Source organism: Charadrius vociferus, unplaced genomic scaffold (genome assembly GCF_000708025.1).
Source record: "Charadrius vociferus isolate BGI_N301 unplaced genomic scaffold, ASM70802v2 scaffold560, whole genome shotgun sequence".
In the NCBI taxonomy this organism is placed as follows: Eukaryota; Metazoa; Chordata; class Aves; order Charadriiformes; family Charadriidae; genus Charadrius; species Charadrius vociferus.
Window position 1 is genome coordinate 1178149 of NW_009646459.1, and position 19186 is coordinate 1197334.

Sequence of the window (19186 nt, forward strand, 5' to 3'; positions counted from 1 at the left end):
ATGCGCAGTTCCCTGTTGCTGATCGAGACCACCGCAACACGGGTCATAGGGGAAGGTCGCGACCAATCGCGAGCGACGCAAGTCCCCGGGGGGCGGGGACTCGCCTATAAAAGGCACAAACACGCGGCGCGTCGTGTCCGGCCACCGCGGGAGGGGATTCGGGAGCGACCGGCGAGCCTCGCCGCTGGATCCAGGGGAGGTGATGCTCGCCTGTCCTCCCTTCCTCGCTTTTCCTCTCTTCTTCTTTTTCCCATCTCCTTTCTTTCTCTTACCTCGTTGTTTGTTGTTGATTTTTTTTTTATTCTAAATACCTGCTACTCCAAAATTAGCTCTCTCTATATATTTATTTATTTTTTTGAGCAAAACGTTGAATAAAGCATTTTTTGACCATTTAGGAGCTGTTGTTCTGACTCCCACCCCAGGATTCGCAGAGCGAAACAGGGTGTTGAAATTCTGTGTGCTTCCTGAGTCATTGTTGTGACTCCCAAGTATTGCACAGACCACACAAAAAGATCACCTCCCCTGAACCCACCAGGTGGGTTGCGAGGTTAAATTGGCATCAGAGACAGGATAGTCTGTGAGAAGCAGTAAGGAGGCTTATAATGGAAAAGGGGGATCGCAGTCAGAGTGCTGAGGAAGGCAGAACTGGTTTTCAGTTGAAGTCAAGTGCTCAGGCAGATCATGGCTACCTGGGATAAACCTGATCTCCACTGCTCCCCACTGCTAGATTTTTTTTAAAAGGGTATACAGCATGTCCCACTCTACCAGGGCATAGTTGGGCAGAGAAAAATGGGCAATCTCTGACTGATGTAGCAGAACAGATAAAAAGTTTGGCGAAAGAAAGCCACTTTAAGGCTGGTAAGGGCAACATGATAGTCTGTGGTGTCCTGAGAGCTGCCCTAAGAGCTGCCCAGAAAGATAAGCATATTCTTAAGCAAACAGAACATGAGGCGAGTGAATATCTGCAAGAATTAGTTAAAACGCTGCAGGTAGAATTAGAGGTAGAACAAGCTAGATGGTGACAGGCCAAGGAAACGGTGAAAGAAGGAAAAAGGGTTGTGGAAAACCTCCAAGAACACTTGTGGGGAGCTTATACTGGGGAAAAGGACTTTGAGGGTATGACTAGAAGAGTATGAAACTGGTTTAGATAGGAAATCTTGTTTTTTTCTAGCCTTACTAAGGGAGCTGACCTCTGTCAAGAAATTGATCCTCACTACCTCTGGAAGGAATTAGAGGTGGCTAAGGCAGAATCCCAGGTAATCCGAAGTTATGGCTTCTCATTATAACAAAAGTTGAGTATGGGAACAATGGAGATAATTTATGCTGACCGTAGTGTTACCACCAGATACCCTATAATGTGACCGAGCTAGCAAAATTGCAAGAGAAATAGAGAAGGCAAGCTAGGGAGTCCAAAACAGAGTATGTTTGGAGAGTTTCTCTGACTTGGGGGAGATAGAATAAAGGTGTCAGAGGAAGAAGCTCAAATCTGTTGGGGTCCAGGGTTGTGCCTGACTGTGGATGATCCAAGGGAACCCTGGTCCTTTACTGAGCAAGGAGGGTGGGAGGATTAGACCCCATCAAAAGAGGACATCCAGTTATTATTCCTACTCCTGCGTTAAATCTGTTTACAGAGAGTATACAAAAGGTGGCTTGTCTCCAATTTACGCATGACAGACGGCTTGTTACTTGTCAAGCCTCCCCTATGTTACTAATTGCTAACCCAGAGAGGATGACTCCTGTGATTAGAGGGCTTCCCGACTCACTAAAGATGCGTGTGATACAACTTTAGGGCCTGTTGAGAACAAATTTAGCGGCTGGACCTGGCGGAAGGGCTGCCCTTACATGGGGAAAAGTTGCCCAGGAGATAATAAATTACGGCCAACGAGTAGGGTTTATTGGTAAAGACACGAAAGCTTCTGCAGTGGTCTGCAGAACCAAAGTAGACGGTAGGACATCCTATATGCCTGGCAAAAGTGAGGGAGGTGGGGGATCAAGAAATCAGCTATGGAAAAAAGGATTAAATAAACGTGTCCCTCAAGAGTTAATGGACAGTTTGCTCCTTCCAAATTTACAGTTGCTAGTAAAAATGTGGAAACCCACAAGTAAAAATCTCCCAAGGAAAGAAGGAACTTGCCCACTGTAGGGGAAGTGCCCTTGGTTTTGAAAAACCCCGTTAATACCCATGCGTGGGTTGCCACTGATGCCCACGGAAAAGAGCACCAGGTAAATACCTGGTGGATTACACCTTCTTTTTAAATAGTTCAGTAGAACCGAGTTTCTTTCTTTCTGCTCACTTACAGGTACAAGGAAAAGGAGCAGAAGAGAATTTCTTATCTTCACTTACAAACAACTACTCCCAGGAGCTGCGCAGAGATATATGGAACCTTTGATAATTAACATAGTGCTTTGTTTTGTTGCGTTAATAGCTTTCACTGTATACATATGTTTCAATTGAGAAAAGTGTTTTGGGAGACGTAGTATTGCTGAGATTTAATAGCTTATTACACCTAATATGGGTATTCTGCTATTTTTGCTTAAGGTAATTGTTTTGAAGTTTGTAATTGCAACCGAAGACCCCCCTACAGATGTAGCGTGGGAATTAATCCGAGGTTTTGTGCAGATATGGAATAATACCAATCAGGGAATTTGTGTCACTCTCCCCTCCTCTGCCGATCAAGGGCTGAGATTTTTTGTAACACCCGTAAACATGTCCATCAATCTGACTACAAAGCAGTCAGTAATGCAACCCTATGTCCGCTTCCCCATGAAATGGCACTTTCCTAATAATACCTATCTAAAATGGAAGGCAAATCATCTTTTGGTAGATGACTATGTGGAAAATGTCCACCGTCCCAACTGGAACAAAACTTTCGGTCAAAATGATACCTTTTTTGCGTATTATAACACAACTGATAAAGATTACTGGGGACGGAACATTTGTAATGCATCGCACCCGGAGATGAATTTTACTCTAAGTGAAGAGCGAGTAGGACAGATCCGGAGTGTTCAGGAGGGAAATGTGAGTCTCCTGCCAGGAACGATCAAGATTGACCCTGCCAGTTCCTACTCCATACCTTGCTCCTACTTTCCTTTTGATTCTGATTTTCATCCCTTAAAGCAGCCTGATTATTACGAAGCAACCTATGCCTTAAAAGTCACTCTTCCCTGGTGTATTCTACTCCCGAATACAACTGGGACTGAGCCTCGGAATCTCTCGTATATTCAGTGGATGTGGTCTATAGAAAATCCAACTCTAAACCCCTTGAAATATGTAGAAGTACCTTACCATTCACCTAGCAACCTTTTTTCTTGCCGTAAAGTAATTGATTGTAGCACAGGTCCAGGAAATCCTCCTGAATCATGGCTATTAGAGAGAATCAGGGTGCTGATACGAGATATGTGTATATGTTGGGGGTACCCTTCCAAAGGATACCTAAATCAAGATCCTCTTTGTAATGGAACCTATAGTGCATCTGATTATCTAAATATGGCTTCATACTGTGGCGTACCACGCACCCATTACCCTTTAAAACAGGTGCCTGTTCCAACATCACCTCCTATTTACTTGATAGACTATGCAGATGGTTGGACTTGTAAAACCAGCTTTTATTCCGCACCCTTTGGTTTAGCCTGGGGGTGTTCAAATGGAAAATTCTATTCACGCCTCAATTTAGTGGCACATGCTGGGCTCAAATGCGGGATTGTACTTCCCTCATTGTGCCCGCACCGAGTGTTTAACTTTACCAAGTCAAGTGTGCAGACAAAACGATCCTTAGACTCACCTGGTTATGTCTGTGATTGGACACATGACGCAAATGAGCCCACCTATTATACTCTAGGCATGAGAATCACTCATAACTTACGAGCCCTGTTCGATGTGCCTGGACTGATAGTTAGACATAAGTGGGCTTTAGAAAGTATTACTTGGCAAGTGCATGTATTGTCAAATTGGACTAGATATGCTTTCAGTAAGTTAAATTTACAAGTCCAGCAAGTGTCTAAAATGACTCTTTGGAACCGCCTAGCCCATGACACATTGTTACTAAAAGAGCAAGGTGTATGTGGAATGTTAAACGTTTCAGGTGGAGAATGTTGTGCCGCCATCCACAGTGCGACTACCTCTATCGAGGAGGCTTGCACAGAGATGAAAGAGATTGCAGACCAAACTGCTGAACTTTTCCAATCCTTGCAACCAGAAGACTGGTTCGACGGACTCTGCCCTGACACCTGGTTCACTTCACTTCTACAGTCTTTGGGACTGATGGTGTGGGGAGCATCATTGGTGAAAATAGGTTTAGTGTTACTGAGTTGTTTTATATTTTTAATGATTGCTATAGCTATAATGCGCTGTATGATTACTCGAGCTATTTCTTTTCTATTTTCTCTTTTCTCTCCCTCTGTCTGATATGTCGAGATCACCACCTGAGAAGAAGACTTGACTCTACAGGAATGAGATTTCAACCAACTGTTTGAGCCACGGGGTGGTGTAAGAGACTGGAACCTAAAAGAGTTGATGTCTCAAACACTCCGTGGAAGAAAAGAGATGTTACCACACTAACGAGATAAGGCACAGTTAGTAAAGAGGCACTAGTACCGCCTCCCCGCCCCCCCCCAGTTGAGCGAGGCGAGACAACTCCAGAAAGTGGCATACGAGAAGCTCTCACAACCAATTGAGAGTGACACAAGTCCTTGAGTGCTGGAAACTTGTCTGTGAAAGACACAAACACAAGGAACCTCATGCACCAACCGTGGAGGAATCCAGACAGATACCACCAAGCCTCACTGCTGGATCCAAGGGTGGTGATGCTCACCTGTCCTATTTTCCTCTCTTTTCCTTTCTTCTTCCTTCCATCTCCTTTCATTCTTTTATCTTGTTGTTTGTTGTTGAAGTTTTTATTTGAAATACCAGTTATGCCAAAGTTAGCTGTTGTTTGTTACTAAAGTTTTTATTTGAAATACCTGGTACGCCAAAATCAGCTATATATGTATTTTGAGCAAAATGTTGAATAAAGCATGTTTCAACAATTTAGGAGCCGTTGTTGTGACTCCCACCCCAGGATTTGAGAACGAAACAGGGTGTGGAAATTCTTTTCTCCTGAGTCATTGTTGTGACTCCCAACTACTGCACAGACCACTCAAAAGATCACCTGCCCCGAACTCACCGAGTGGGTCAGAACAGAGGTGCAGCCTTGGAATTCACTGGCTGAAACCTGTGAATTGACTTGTCTATGCACTTTGTTTCAAAACTTATTAAAACTACTTGTTTTTTTCAGGATTCAGATGGGAGAAGTTGCATTCTTCTCCTGTGCTCTGCTTCTGCTGTTAGGTCAGGGCAAAGACTTAGGTGCTGCTGCTGAAGGAGAGTCAGACCCATATCTTAAAACACTTTATTGTGGCTCTGGCTTCTTTTGGGGAAAGTTTCTCTCAAAAGACAGTAGAGTGTTGTGGTGGTATCTGTTGCTTTTTTATGTCCCGTGCAGTGGACTCTTCAGTGTAGACTGGTACCTGTAAGAAATCATGCGTTTAACAACAGAGTGCCCAGACTGGAGGTATGGATTTAAGAGAGACATCCTTAAGCACCTGTGTTGTTCAGGGCTTTTCTTTTAACACTCAGTTCTATCATTTCCAAGCATCTAGGTTTTCTACTAGTTTTCTTCTAGAATTAAAGCGAAATTTTAAAATTACAGAATGTGTTCAGCTGTCTTTTGTTATGAATTTGCTTTATATAGCAGTATAACCTACAGAAGGCTGTACTTGCTAGTGTGATGGTTGCAAAACTTATTTGCTCTCGCAGAGAAGCATTTGAGTAGATTTGTGGCCTCTTGGTTTTTATGTGGGCTGGAGCCTTAAACATAGTACTAACAATGGCAGTTGTTATCAAGTGCATAACTGAAGGTGATGATCTCGATCTATAATGGTTAGGAACTAATTCTGGCTTCTTGTTTGTGGCTTAGAATAGCCAAGTGCTTAGTATCTTTTATGTGTTCTTAAGGTTGCAGTTGGTTTGCTTCTTCCATGGTGCTAACATTCGTGAGTGAAAGAGGAAGGCACAATTCAATGCAATAATGAATACAGTGAGGTTTCTGTTTGGCATTTTTGTTCCCTAATGGTAAGAACCTAGGTGAAGGAATTACTTTTTTGTGTAAGGACTGGGGAAATAAAAAAAAAAGAAAAAGTGGAATGGAAGATGATGTTAAGTCACAAGAAAGAGAAGAAAGGATACGGCAAAATAACTGGATGGGGATTGGGGTCATGGCACATGCAATGAGCAAGGATGGAGGAATTCAAGAAAAAAATCAGGAAGAACAGTTGGTTGTTGGAGAAGTGTAAAACCTGAACTCTTCATGAAAAAGACAAGTCCTTATCTAGATGCTGAATAGATAACATAAATGAGGAACAATAAAAGAACACTAATTTCCCTTTTTAATACTCAATTGAATGTGTAATATGAATCTGCAGTCATGCGAAGTAAAAATAAGTGCATCTGTTTTGTTGGTTAAGGAAGTCTGCCTCCTGCTTAAACCTATTCTGAAAAGGGACAATAGAAAAAAGTTGTAATTGCTGCCTATTTTGCATTATATACTTTACTAGAGAAAAATCTCTCAGTTTGTTCACAATTGGTGATGTCTTGGGAGATTTGTTAAAATCAGTTCTGAGACGTGTATTAGGCAAGTCCCTAAATATTTCTGAGTGGTAGAAACAACCAATAAAAGTACGAACATATGGTACTTGGAAACAGAGCAGAAGTTACATGTGCATATGGTGTCTACTATTTTGGATCTTAATATCTAGAAATTTAACTAGTTTGTTGCAAAAATGTATGTCCAGCCAGAATCTTCAGTCATCTGTTGTTTGATTGCAGAAGCGATAGCTTATGTATCCATCTGTATGTTCTTGAAAAGGTAATACTGCTATTACAATATTTTGTATTAAATTGATTCAGCACTTGAAATGAGCTTCTAAACCCTAATGCCTAATCCTAGCATCTTTGGTATTGCCATATACCTACTAAGTAGAAAAAAAAAATAAAAAGAGTTGAAAAAACTTCTTAGTCTTTCTAGTCAGAAGTCCCTGAATCCTCAGAACATCTGTTGGTTCCTCATCAGGTTGCATGTTTGGTTATTCCTTAAAATTCAGGTTTGAAACCACACTTGTGTTTTTTTAGGTTGAGGGTAGATGAAAAATCCAGGGTTAACACAGCTCTATTCTGCTGAAATGAATGTACCTTTCCCTCTGTTGCATTAAAGGGCAAAGTAATTTGGCAGAAAATAAACCCCCTCGCATTCCAGCCCGTATCAGAGGGACTGGGCACAGCTAGGCTTAGATTCTGAGTGATGCCCAATTCGGCGTTAGAAGTCCAGTTGTGTTCAATATGTATATTGAACTATCACGATTACAGATGCGCTAGTAACACCATGCACGATTTGATATAGTGGTGTTCCATGAACTAGCACAACCACACTTAAAGAGTTTGGTTGTGTTCATGATGAACTCTCATGGCTAGATTAATGAAAAATGTAGTTTATTGAAGCAACAGATGCACAAGATTGCCTGTGATAAAGTTACTGTCTGCAAAGCATATGCAAATCCTAAGGATGTTAGTAATAGAGCCTGGCTACAAACACGTTAAATTATAAAACAATTCTATAGAGATTTCTAAGTTTCCCGGGGGAAGCACTTGGTATAGCCAAGTGTTCAAATCTTACCCACAATCGTCCTTATTGGGGGGGCAAGAGGCTCAGCCGGTCAATGGATCCCAGAAGTCAGGGATAGTCAGTGATGGTATTTCCCTGACCACGTTGGTATCTTCCCTGACATCCCTCCTCTCTTCAGCTATTTTTATACTATTTTTTACCTTTCAGGTGGAGCTTGAGGGACTCTAGTCTTACATACTTTTTTTATGATTGGTGTAAAATTCTCTTGCTTTGCTTTTAAAGGTATAGACTATGTAAAATTCAGAGTGCGGACTCCATGAGGAGTGGCCACATCTTGGAGGTGGGTGGCTTTTGGGATGGAGGTGTGTTTTGGTATTATAATAGCATTATAATGAGCAAAGTTCACCCAAAGGGTAGCATTCTGGCAAAAAAATGTCAGATTGTTGGCTCAGGGTAACCATTAGGCAGCTTATCAGTTCCATAAGGCCTTCAAGGGTTCCATATGACCTTCAAGTTCCCATTTTATCACAGAGTTTGGCCGCAGTGTCTCCACTCGGCTCCATCCTCCACACCGTTTTTCTCTTAGAGTTAGCGCACCGGACTCCCCCGATGTCACTAACATCTAAGGTTGCCTAAGGAACCTTTGTGAAATGTATCCTTTGCGCACCAGCTGCACTCTACCCCTCAAAGTTTCATTGATGCTGTACTTTTCATCATAATGTGAATATAACTTAATTTCTAAGTCATCTCCAGCAATTACCCCACACCCTCCCTTCCCCATAAATATATATAAAGCAAATACATACTTCTCTTGAAATACCTGTCATTTGTCATGAGAAAACCAAATGATTCAAAACCCATTTGAAATTCTTCTATGGTAACTTATGTAGTTGAGTTTTAAATATTTTCATTGCTCTCTTTGGTTTGAAATTCCATCCTGAGTCCTTATCCAGAAGCCATGTAATGGTCATATAAGATCCGGAGGCAATTGCATGGTGTACTGCAAAAATGTAGTCTGATTTAGGGACTAGCCTGTGGGGGAAGGAGACTTGGGCTTCAAGGCACTTAGACTGTAACTCCTACAGTGTACTTTCCCTCACTTCCTTTCTGGCAATAGAGTCATGGAAGAGGAAAATTTTCCCTGTGTGTATGTTTTCCATTGGAAAGAGAAAAGATAAAGAGGGCTGGTCGCCTACACACTTTCCTTTGAAATCAAATTACTGCATTACATGAGAGGTGGGTGGGTGGCAAAACTGTACAGAAGATGTGAATTTAAAAGTTCATTTTGAAAGAACTTTGTTAATGAGAGAGTAATGAAAGATAATTGCCTAGGAGAAAAAAAAAATACAACTACCTAAAGAAGAGCTTAGGGCTTGGGAAACTCCATGGGTAAATGAGAATAGCAAAGAAAGGGTTATGGGGTGAGGAAAAAAGACAATAGAGAAAGGCCTTGAGATGAAGAAAAGCTTGTGAAGCTTTTTTGTTTTTAAAATGTATTTGTTTCCTTCAGGACATCTTTCTCAGTATGGTGGCTGGAGAAGGCAGGAGGATAGAGAGAAGCAGCATTGGCTTTGTGGTATCAGGATTTGTGGATTTGAACAGCTGTCGATTTGAATTTCTCTAGCTTTTTTTTTTTTTTCCCAGCAGAATGTAAAAGGCATAGACACAGTAAGTCCATAAAAAAAAAAAAACAAACCAAAAACCAGCGTTTCAGATCCTTTTGTGCTGTGTTCTCTGTGTGTTTATTATTGGTTTCTTGTTTGTACTGTTTTCTATGAACTTTCTCCAGAGGTGTCACTGACTAATGTAGAGTTCCCACTGAGCCAGTAGCTCTTGGACAAATAGCCTTTTATAAAGTTTATGATTCTTTTTGGTCTCCCTGTGCACTCTCAGCAGGCAGTTCCAACTGAAAACACTATAAAATTGATAAGGTTCTGCAGGTCTCTAGTTTGGACAACCTTGACTGCTATTTTTAAAATGCCACTTAAAAAAAAAAAAGTCTTCCTCACAGTTCTTTTCCTCATAGCATGTCCTTCTAACATTATCCATCAGTTATTTGCTCTCTCAAGAAGACCCCTGCCAGGCAGTTATCTGCCATCTTGTAATGGACATTTTCACATTTTCACCCCACCCATACAGCATAAAATTACACAATTTTCCTGCTGCCTCTTAGGAAGGGGCTTTTCATCTGAGCTGTCAATTGAATCCTGCCAAAAGCATTGCTTTTCTGGGAGGAAAGAAGATACCAATACTGCTTCTCTCCTGCAGCTGATACATTCAAAACATGGTTGAAAGGTTATGCCCAAACCAAAGGAAAGAACCTTTTTAAAGAACCGGAATTTGAGAAGAATTCAGAGCTTTTCATTTTTTGGATGCATAGTCAGAAATGTAGATTTGTTCCGGTCTTAGTTGCTCTGATGTAAACAAAATGATTTTAAGAAACAGATTATTTAAAAATAAATGCTTATTTGGCTATTTTGGATTTTTTGTGTATGTGTGTTGGGGTTTTGTTTGTTTGTTTATTTTTTAACCATTCAGGATTACTGTATATATGAAAGTTTTCCTAAAATAATGATGATGTTAGTCTGAGAGCCCAAAAACAAAATGCTTGCTACATCCCTTGCTTGTAGGGATTTAAGGCTGCTCAGGTGTACTTTGGATTAAGCCTTTGAAATTTGATAGGAGTCAGGTTATATAAACCACTAACAGTAATAAAGTGTAATACTAATCCAAATAGTTGTAGGAGAGCAGGGTGTCACAAATAGTCTTTTTCAGCATCACCTTTTGAATTTATTTTTCAATCTTTTTGTTTCTTCCTTTGTTTTCCCTGGAGAACTCCTCCAGAACTTCACTCCAGAAAAGTGAAGTTGAAGTGACAGATCAGATGTGCCCTTCCAAAGTACCTTCTTATTATATTGCTTTTGATAAGTATAGGTCCTTATTTTGTCCTTTTTAATCCATCATGTGATTTTGAATTCCTCTTTCTTACTGAATGTGCAATGATTAAAGGATTAAAAGCCAAAGTGGAGTCCGCAGAACTGCTTCAAACTTACATGCAGAAGAATTCTGAGGTCTTTACGAGTATTTAACACACACACACACACAAATCCACTAAGGAATTACACCATAGAAATTAGTCTTCCATTTGATAGTCTTCCTTTGTAAAGCTAAATTAAAGTGATTAACTGTTCTAGAGCTGTTTATTATTGGAACTGTAAAGGAACTATTCTAAGGCTCAGTCTACTCTCTTAGCCACCTGGTCATACTGACAACAAATAACAGCACTTTCATGGTGGTTTTGCGGAAAGAATTTGTTCTTTCACAGTGAGGGGCCATAAAGAACATCCTTTTCTGTAGTATGGTGTATAGTATTTCTGTAATGCTAAAACCCCACACTGTTGTGTCCCTTTAGTTAAATCACCCACTCAGTGCTATTTACTCCCTTTGGTACAGTTTGAAAGTGCTGAACCATTTGAAAGATAAATGGAAAAATTCTGTTGTAAATGCTGTTTATTTCAGTTCCCTGTCGCCCAAGAGGGTAGTTAAAAGACAAAAGAAGTAATTTTTGCCAGTGCCAGTGTACCTACAGACTGTATTTCACTTTGCAGTAAATCCAAAATCTGTGTATGTGATGAAACATTATTTAACAACTATTGGAATTAAGATTAATTGGAGGTTGATGAAGTAGAAAATATTTCAGATATTTTTCATTCAAATTATGAATACAGTGGAAGTACTTGGACGAAAGTCATAACGATAAATCTTTAACACCATGTCATAGATGCAGTTTCACTGGGAAAGATGCTGCAAGATTATGAGGAAAAACATGTTGGTTTTGAGAAGCACAGGTGCACCAGATGATACCAAAAAGAAAATCTGGGTAAAATACCTATTGTATTATGAATTACTTTGCAACTATAGTTCCACAGTAGTAAACTACTAGCACCCCACCCCAGTAACATTTGCCCTGTAGATAAATACGCCCACCTTATTTATCTCTGCATGTTTTGGCCGTGACTGGTACGCATCTCGGTAAGTCTGAATAAATGTTTGTATTAGTTACAATGCACATACATACATATTGGGAAAGGATTTGCACTCTGCATAATGGACAGAAATGTAATCTCTTAAATGGTGTACATCTAGAGTGCTGCTTAAAAGCCCACCAAATACCTACATAAGCTTTAGATAAACAGTACGTTTTTAGAAACCATATAAACCATACATGTTTAGAAACCATAACCTCTCACCATATATATTGGATAAAATCTTGAGCTCAGCATGCTAGGAAAAGACTAAATTACTGCAGTAATTTTGTAAGAAAGGCAGCAGAGCAGAAAATCCATAAATTAGTAATTCTCTTAAACGGATAACTTCCATCCTATTCAAGCTCATCTCCCTCATTGTCCCCCAAGAGTCCATTTTTAAATTTATGATGAACCGTTGGCATCATCTTCATCTCCAGTCTCGATCTCTGTACTCAGTCACTTGGATCTTCCTGGTAGTTTGTGTTCATGTGGTAGTTGCTCACATGGAAAGGAATGGCTTGGGATTGTTTCATCAGCTTCTCGTACCCACTGTCATTAACAGCTGTGGTTTGGCTTGCTGTATTCTCCAGATACATGTAATGGTTCCAACAAAAAGGAGAAACAAAGTCGGCAGGTAAGAAAGCAAGTGGTTTAGGTTTTGCTCTCAGGTGGTAGAGTGGATCATAACATACAGTCATCTGATAACAGCAATTTAAAAAAGAAATTATGTGTGGTCAAGTAGGAGGTGTCTTTGTTTTAAATGACCTTGTAAAACATTTAGGTCAACGTACCATTTTTAATATATTGGAGTTACTGCCTTACCCTTCTAATACCACAGTTGTGCTCTTGTAGCTGCAATGGTGTGAGGATAAAGGCAAAGAGGGGTTTGTCAGGACAGCTATGTTTATTAGATTAGGAATAGTCAGAAAGAAGCAGAAAAGCTAACAGGGACACAAAAACAGCCTACTTCCTAACTTTGGGCTAGAAACACTAAACCATCAGAAATACTGATATTTTTAATTCTCTGGCATCTAGAAAACTTTGAAGACTGGTTGTGCGGCCTGAGCCTGCCTTTCCCAATTGTATCAGTTTGGCTTAATGAGCACGTTTCTTCACTCAACAAATCTTTCGTGTGTAAGATGCTGTAGCTATTTCAAAGTCAATGAGGTGATTTTGACATGATGATACAGATTGTTGTCTATTGAAATAAGTACTTCCCTGTCAACTGTTTTATGAAAAGCACGGACATTTAGAACAACGTTTGTAGGTGAAAGAAGGTGGCATCTCCCTGCTGTTAACTCCAGTACAGCCTTGCCTGTACTGGTGACAGACCGTCAGCAACACACCGTGTGCCTGTGGCTCAGCAGCACGCTTTTGCTGTTTTCTGCTTTTCGTCTTTAAATATCAGCCCAGTCTGTCATAAAGCCCTTAAATGCCAGTACTGCTCTTTTAGCATGGTCCTACCTTGATTGGGGCTTTTTTTCTGCAGTCAGAGCAATCTGGGCTGTCTGCCAGGTCAGAGTCACCGCAGCAGGGTGAGCAGTAGCCTTCTCCAGCGTACAGTGGCATGTTAGCTGGACACATGAGAAGAAAAAAAAAAAAAAGAATGTTTAAAGATAAGCCATCTTGAACTCAGACAGAAGCAGTCTGCATCGTTCATACTGTGGTGAGAAGTTAAAAGTTCAGCGTACAAATCACAGGAGGAAATGCCTACAAATAGGTACCTCCCGTCCTGGTGTCTCCTGGACTTTGTATTCCCCCACAAAACAGTCTGAGCTGCACTTTCCGCCCAACAAACTGTAGCTCCACAAACACGATGGGCACCTAAATGCTCCATTCCCTAGAAAAACAAATAAAACAATATCACAACAGAAAAAAAAGTCATCTAACTTCCCTTGAAAAATATACTGACAGAACCTTGGCCAAAGCAAAGGGCTATTTGTCATCACGAGGAATCAGCAGTGAGGAGTCCAGCAGGAAGAAGTCAGCATTAAAAAACAAAAGCTTAAGCCTAGTCTTGAAACTTTGTATGCCCACAAAGTGTATTTCCTGGGTGTTTTAAAATTGTTCATAATGCAGCTGGACTTCTGCCCTCTTTTTTTTTTTTTTTTTCTAAGTGGTGCAACTGTTTTGCCAGCTGCTTTAGCTGTTTCTGCCACGTCTGCACGTGGATGTTCACAGGCATTCAAGAGGATCGGTTAGCTCAGTGCACTAAAGTAAAATTGCAGGAAACCTTGCCCAAATGCTCTCATTTGCAAAGGAAATAGGTGTTAGGCCTAGCTAACCCCTTTCAAACCACAATGAATTAAATTACGTTTCTGTTTGAATAACAATATAAATTCTTCAGTTGTGTAGGAAAAATTGTGCTTAACTAGGTGCAAAAAGAGCATCGTATGGGCTTTGTGTGAGTCATCATATATGCTTTGTGTCTGTGAGGGCATTTTTGAAGACAGGCGCTGCATACAGGTCTACTGTGAAATATTGAAGTGAATGGTTTGTCCTACGTAATGTTAAAAAGTGTCTGTACAGTTGCATGGGACTAGACAGTTTCCGTCTGAAGAGAAGAAAATGAGTATGCTAGTAGCTCACATTAGCAGCAGCTTAACAGGTGAATTTAGCAACCTTCTACGACCCAGTAAATTTACTACGTGATTTTTCTGAGTGATGCAGTTCAGCTTCCTGCTCCCGAGAAAGAAGAGACACTGCGCCACTTCTTGGTTCCTACATCAACATTGCAGATACATTTCAGAATGCCTACAGGTTTGCCATTTAATGGGACTGGTTTGTATTTCATCTTAGTATTTCTGTAATTATGACAGCAGTTCTGTCCTGATATATTAATCCCAAGTAAAATAAAAATCAATCACTGGAAATAATCTAAAAATTGAAATTACAATCTCTTTTTGTCCCAAATCCATGACAAAATATTGCTGTCAATTATTACAGCATCCTTGTACAGTTGCATTTCAATAGTTTCTGAAAGTGAGTTCTTTCTAGTTATTTCCACAATTTTAAGTATTGTTCTGTCATAATTAGTGATTTGCACTATCCAATATATCCACTATCTGAAAGAGTTTTTATGTGCTACAGTATGATTCAGCCTGAGCTTGGTGTACTACAGTGGCACACACCAGCTATCATCTCATGCTGTGAAGATAGAATAGGATGCTGTTCTGAAGGGGAGTAACGCTGCTTCTATCAGAGTTAGGTACAGTATAGTCTAAGTAAAAGTAACTGAATATATAAATATGTCACAGAACAAAACAGTCTCTCAAAGTTAGCTCTGAAAAATATTTGACAATATTCAAAACAGCAGACATTACAGTATTTTTTTTTCTTTTTTAACCTTGAAGACATGTTTTGTGGCCTTTTGGTTTTCCAAATTGTGTTGCTAGCTGGTGGTCTACTCTTTTCTTTCCCCAGTATTGTAACTGTGTGTGTGGTTTTTTGCATCTGGAATGAAAGGAAAAGTTTTGGGTTTGACTGTCTTACGATTTCCTTTGTTCATTTCACTTCATAGAGCGCCGTTTCCTACTGGCTTTTTCTAAGCTGTTTTTAAAATTAACCTTCTTCAATTTTTTTTTAAATTCATGAAGTTTGGCAAATTCACTGTTATATTCAATACCACACTTTTAAACTTAAAAGCTATAGTAATAAAGGAAAATGTAAATGTTGTCCAGGGATTTATTAGGGCACTGTTCTGAACTGCTCATTTGAAATGAAGAACAATCCAGAACTGTACCTTAGTGAGTCATGTGCTCATTGCAAATGAGGAGAATAATTCATCTTAATATTGTGAATTTCAGCATAGTGCTCCAAAGCCAAATCCCGCTCTGTAATCCCAATGGATTACAAACAGGAAGATCTGGGACATATGTGAATTTAGGGTACTTGGTGTAAGAAGGTGTTCACATGGAGATTTTGTACTAGCCAGCCACAGAATACTATTACCCTGTATCCAAGAGATCAGACTCTGAGTAGGAAGGGAAGTAAAATAAAAGTTTGGGAGGAAGTTGTGTAAAATAGCTCTCCTCAATGCTATCACCTAACCATTTCCTTTCAACAACAGGGCAGCTCTGGTATATGTCAAGTGGAATTTTTATGCCTGCAGAAAACCAAGACCTTGGTTAAGCTTGGCACAGACTTTATTCAACATGTTACTCAACTTCTAAATGTCAAGGAGATTTAAGCATTGTACCTCAGTCACTGGAAGGCTGCTGGGAAGGTTGTGGATCTCGGCATTCAATTCTGTATTTTGATCCAAGCAGTCATAGCCACAGGAAAATAGATGTAGTAGGCTATTCATTTTGCTGAAAATCAAAAAATAGAATAATACCAAGGTGGAGTGCACATTGAGCTTGGTACTTCAGTCGGTATATCCAGTGATCCATTTCAAATATGTATGATTTTTATAAACTGATGGATTGGCTGACAGCATCCATTAGCCCCATGTAGCAAATCACTACATTTTCTTGTTCTGCCTGTTGTCACAAAGTAGTTTATAATGTTGACATTTCGAATGAAAGACAGGAAAGGAAATGTTTTGAGTAAAAGGAGGAGGGAGAACTGCAAGCATACTGAGCCTCTCCCCACTAGAGGAAATGATGGGCATTTTATTAAGAGGACATGAACTGAGAAGAAAAGTGGGTATCTGCATAATATGGCACAGGCACATATGATAATGATAGAATAATGGTAAATAATGATAAGTAATGATGAATAATGATAGACTAATGATAAAAATAGTAATAACTAATTATTATTACTGATAACTGTGAATTTAAATGAGCCAGCTGTGCCATGGCTATTGCGGTGATGGCTGCTAGCTCCGCACCCCATATGCCAAGGAGACGGTCTGTAACGATGGGACTTACTTCCATATCTGACCCTACCTGCAGCTCAGAATGTCCTAAAAGCTCTGTGTTTAAAAAAAAAAAGTAAAAAATCTGTCTGTTCTCTGTGAGAACAACTGACAACCATCCAGGGACAGCACCGTGGATCAAAATCTGGTTGTCTAACAGCCGGGCACTCACCAACAACCCCGTTAGTCATTTTTTACCAGCCCTAGTTGTGAATACTTGTTGTAAATGGTATTGAAAGCCTCTGGTGTTGCAGTGCATGTTGGCAAGCAGCAGAAGATTAAACAGGAGCCAGATGTAGTAGGAGATGAGGAGAGTTTTGCTCCTTAACATCACTCTGGCTACAGCCTGTCTGCCCTGAACAGGGGCCATGGGGTGTTTGCAGGGTCCTGGCACGGGCCACAGGGTCCTTCATACAATGCACGTAACAGAGCAAAGCTGCACGCTGTCAGGGTGAATGAGGGACGTGGAAGCCCAGGCTGAAGCACTGAGCCTCTGTGGACACCAGCAGATGTGAGAAGTGTTAGATGCAGCAGCCTGCACCGCACAGCCTGAGGGACCGAGGGTCTGGAAGGAAGAGTGAGTGATGGCAAAGTAGTTTAGGAGGGGTGAAGCTCTCTTTGCCTGTAAGCTGTACAAAACATCCAATACTTGTATTTGATATGCTTCATGCTCCTTTTGGTCTTTGTTTAAGGAAATAAAGTATGGCAGACTTATGGTTTGAGAACCCCATAACAATTTATTGTCCTTCAGACAATCATTCTATCACCTGATGACCCCTCCCCACCCAGGAAAGGGAATCAGGAAAAACAAGGAAACACGGGAGTTGAAGTATAAACAGATTTAATAGAGTGAGATTAGATGATTAACATTAATAGTGCTAAAGAACCAATATTGATCCCGATACCAATACAGAATATGCAAAGGTTATACTCAACCCATTCTCTCAGTAGTGCTGTGCACTCCCAGCAGTGGACAGGAAATGTCGGACACTGCCAAGCACTACGGCTTTGGGAGGAAGGGAAGGGCTCAGGGGTCCAGCACCGAGGCACAAAGCTCTCAGGATGGCAGCCATCAGGGAGAGAGCAAAGTTCGCAGCAAACTTTATAATTTATGTTGATTGTGATGCTCATGGTATGAAATAATCCTGTTGGGCAGCTTGGGTCAAGTGCCCGGGTCTCACACCTACTCATCCCTGCACCTGGCAAACTCGAAAACACGGAGACCTTGAAACCCACACACCATAGCTGTCTACAAAGTAAGTATTTTCACAAATTCAGACACTAGAGGCTTCTAAAAGTGCAATCTTCCCAAGTGTTAGAATTTAGTCCTGTGTTGCTCAAACCAGGACACAGACATTTATTGTGAAAAGACTCTTTATAGCCTTAATCAATTACTTCCTTAGGACTATTCTCCTCCCTAAGCTGATTACTGATTTTTTATTTTCTCACCAACTCCACTTTCCCCTGACACCCACAGCTAATTGGGGTGCTGGCGTGGGCTTTAGAATTAAGCAAATTAGGTGTTTGCCTTTCCCAGTGAGGTCAGAGGCAGGGCAAGAGTGGATTAGGACAGTTACAGCTTGAGGTCATTTTCAGTGAGCAACGGAGCATCCAGAAGATGGCCTGGCACGGCCATGGGGTCATCCAAAAGTGGAGTCACCTCCACGCAGAAGTACTGGAGCAAGAAGAGCCAGAAGATGCTAGCTCAAGGGGGAAGGGGTGGGGAGGGGGGAAGGAAAGGCAGCAAGTGAAGTCCCTGAGACTGGGAACAGTCATCTGAGTCATTGGAACCAGGTGCAGCTTATTTGCCTGGCCTGGTGAGGATGTCCGGTTGAAGAGCTGGTGGCAAGTTGCCCTGGGAGGTGGACATCAGGATGTCTAGAAAGGGCTGGGGTTAGGGAAGGTGCCCAACACGCAGAAGCCCAAACTCCCCTCACATTGTCCTACACTATCTGTTCTATTTCTTATCCCTGAGAGGGAGAAATTCTTTTCAGCCAAACCCACCAACCAGCCAGGTGGTGGGGTGGAAAACTACTGGTTACAGGAGAGTACCCTGATCAGTTTCAATGTCTCCCATGGACAGTGGGGTCGAGTGCACCCTCAGCAAGTTTGCCGATGATACCAAGCTGTTTGGCAAGGTAGACACGCTGGAGGGGAGGGATGCCATCTAGAGGGACCTGGGCAGGCTGGAGAGGTGGGCCCAAGCCAAACTCATGCAGTTCAACAAGGCCAAGTGCAAGGTCCTACATCTGGGTCGGGGCAATCCCAAGCACAAATACAGGCTTGGTGGGGTATGGCTGGAGAGCAGCCCTGAGGAGGACGTGGGTGTGCTGGTTGTTGTGAAGCTCAGCATGAGCCAGCGATGTGTGATCACAGCCACGAAGGCCAACCGTATCCTGGGCTGCATCAAAAGAACTGTGGCCAGCAGGTCAAGGGAGGTGATTCTGCCCCTCTACTCCATTCTGGTGAGACCCCACCTGGAGTACTGCATCCAGCTCTGGAGTCCTCAACATAAGAAAGACATGGACCTGCTGGAGCGTGTCCAGAGGAGAGCCACGAGGATGATCCGAGGGCTGGAGCACCTCTCCTATGAGGAGAGGCTGAGAGAGTTGGGGCTGTTCAGCCTGGAGAAGAGAAGGCTC

General features: G+C 41.4%; 1 protein-coding gene across 1 annotated transcript in view; it reads left to right on the forward strand.

The window, feature by feature from the left end:
* Nucleotides 1-19186, forward strand: part of FAM189A2 (family with sequence similarity 189, member A2) — a 75363-nt gene continuing 56177 nt past the window's right edge. Inside the window, 2 exon segments of the mRNA XM_009882779.1 lie at nt 1-199; nt 2826-3019. Of these exon segments, the coding sequence (XP_009881081.1) occupies nt 1-199; nt 2826-3019 (393 nt within the window).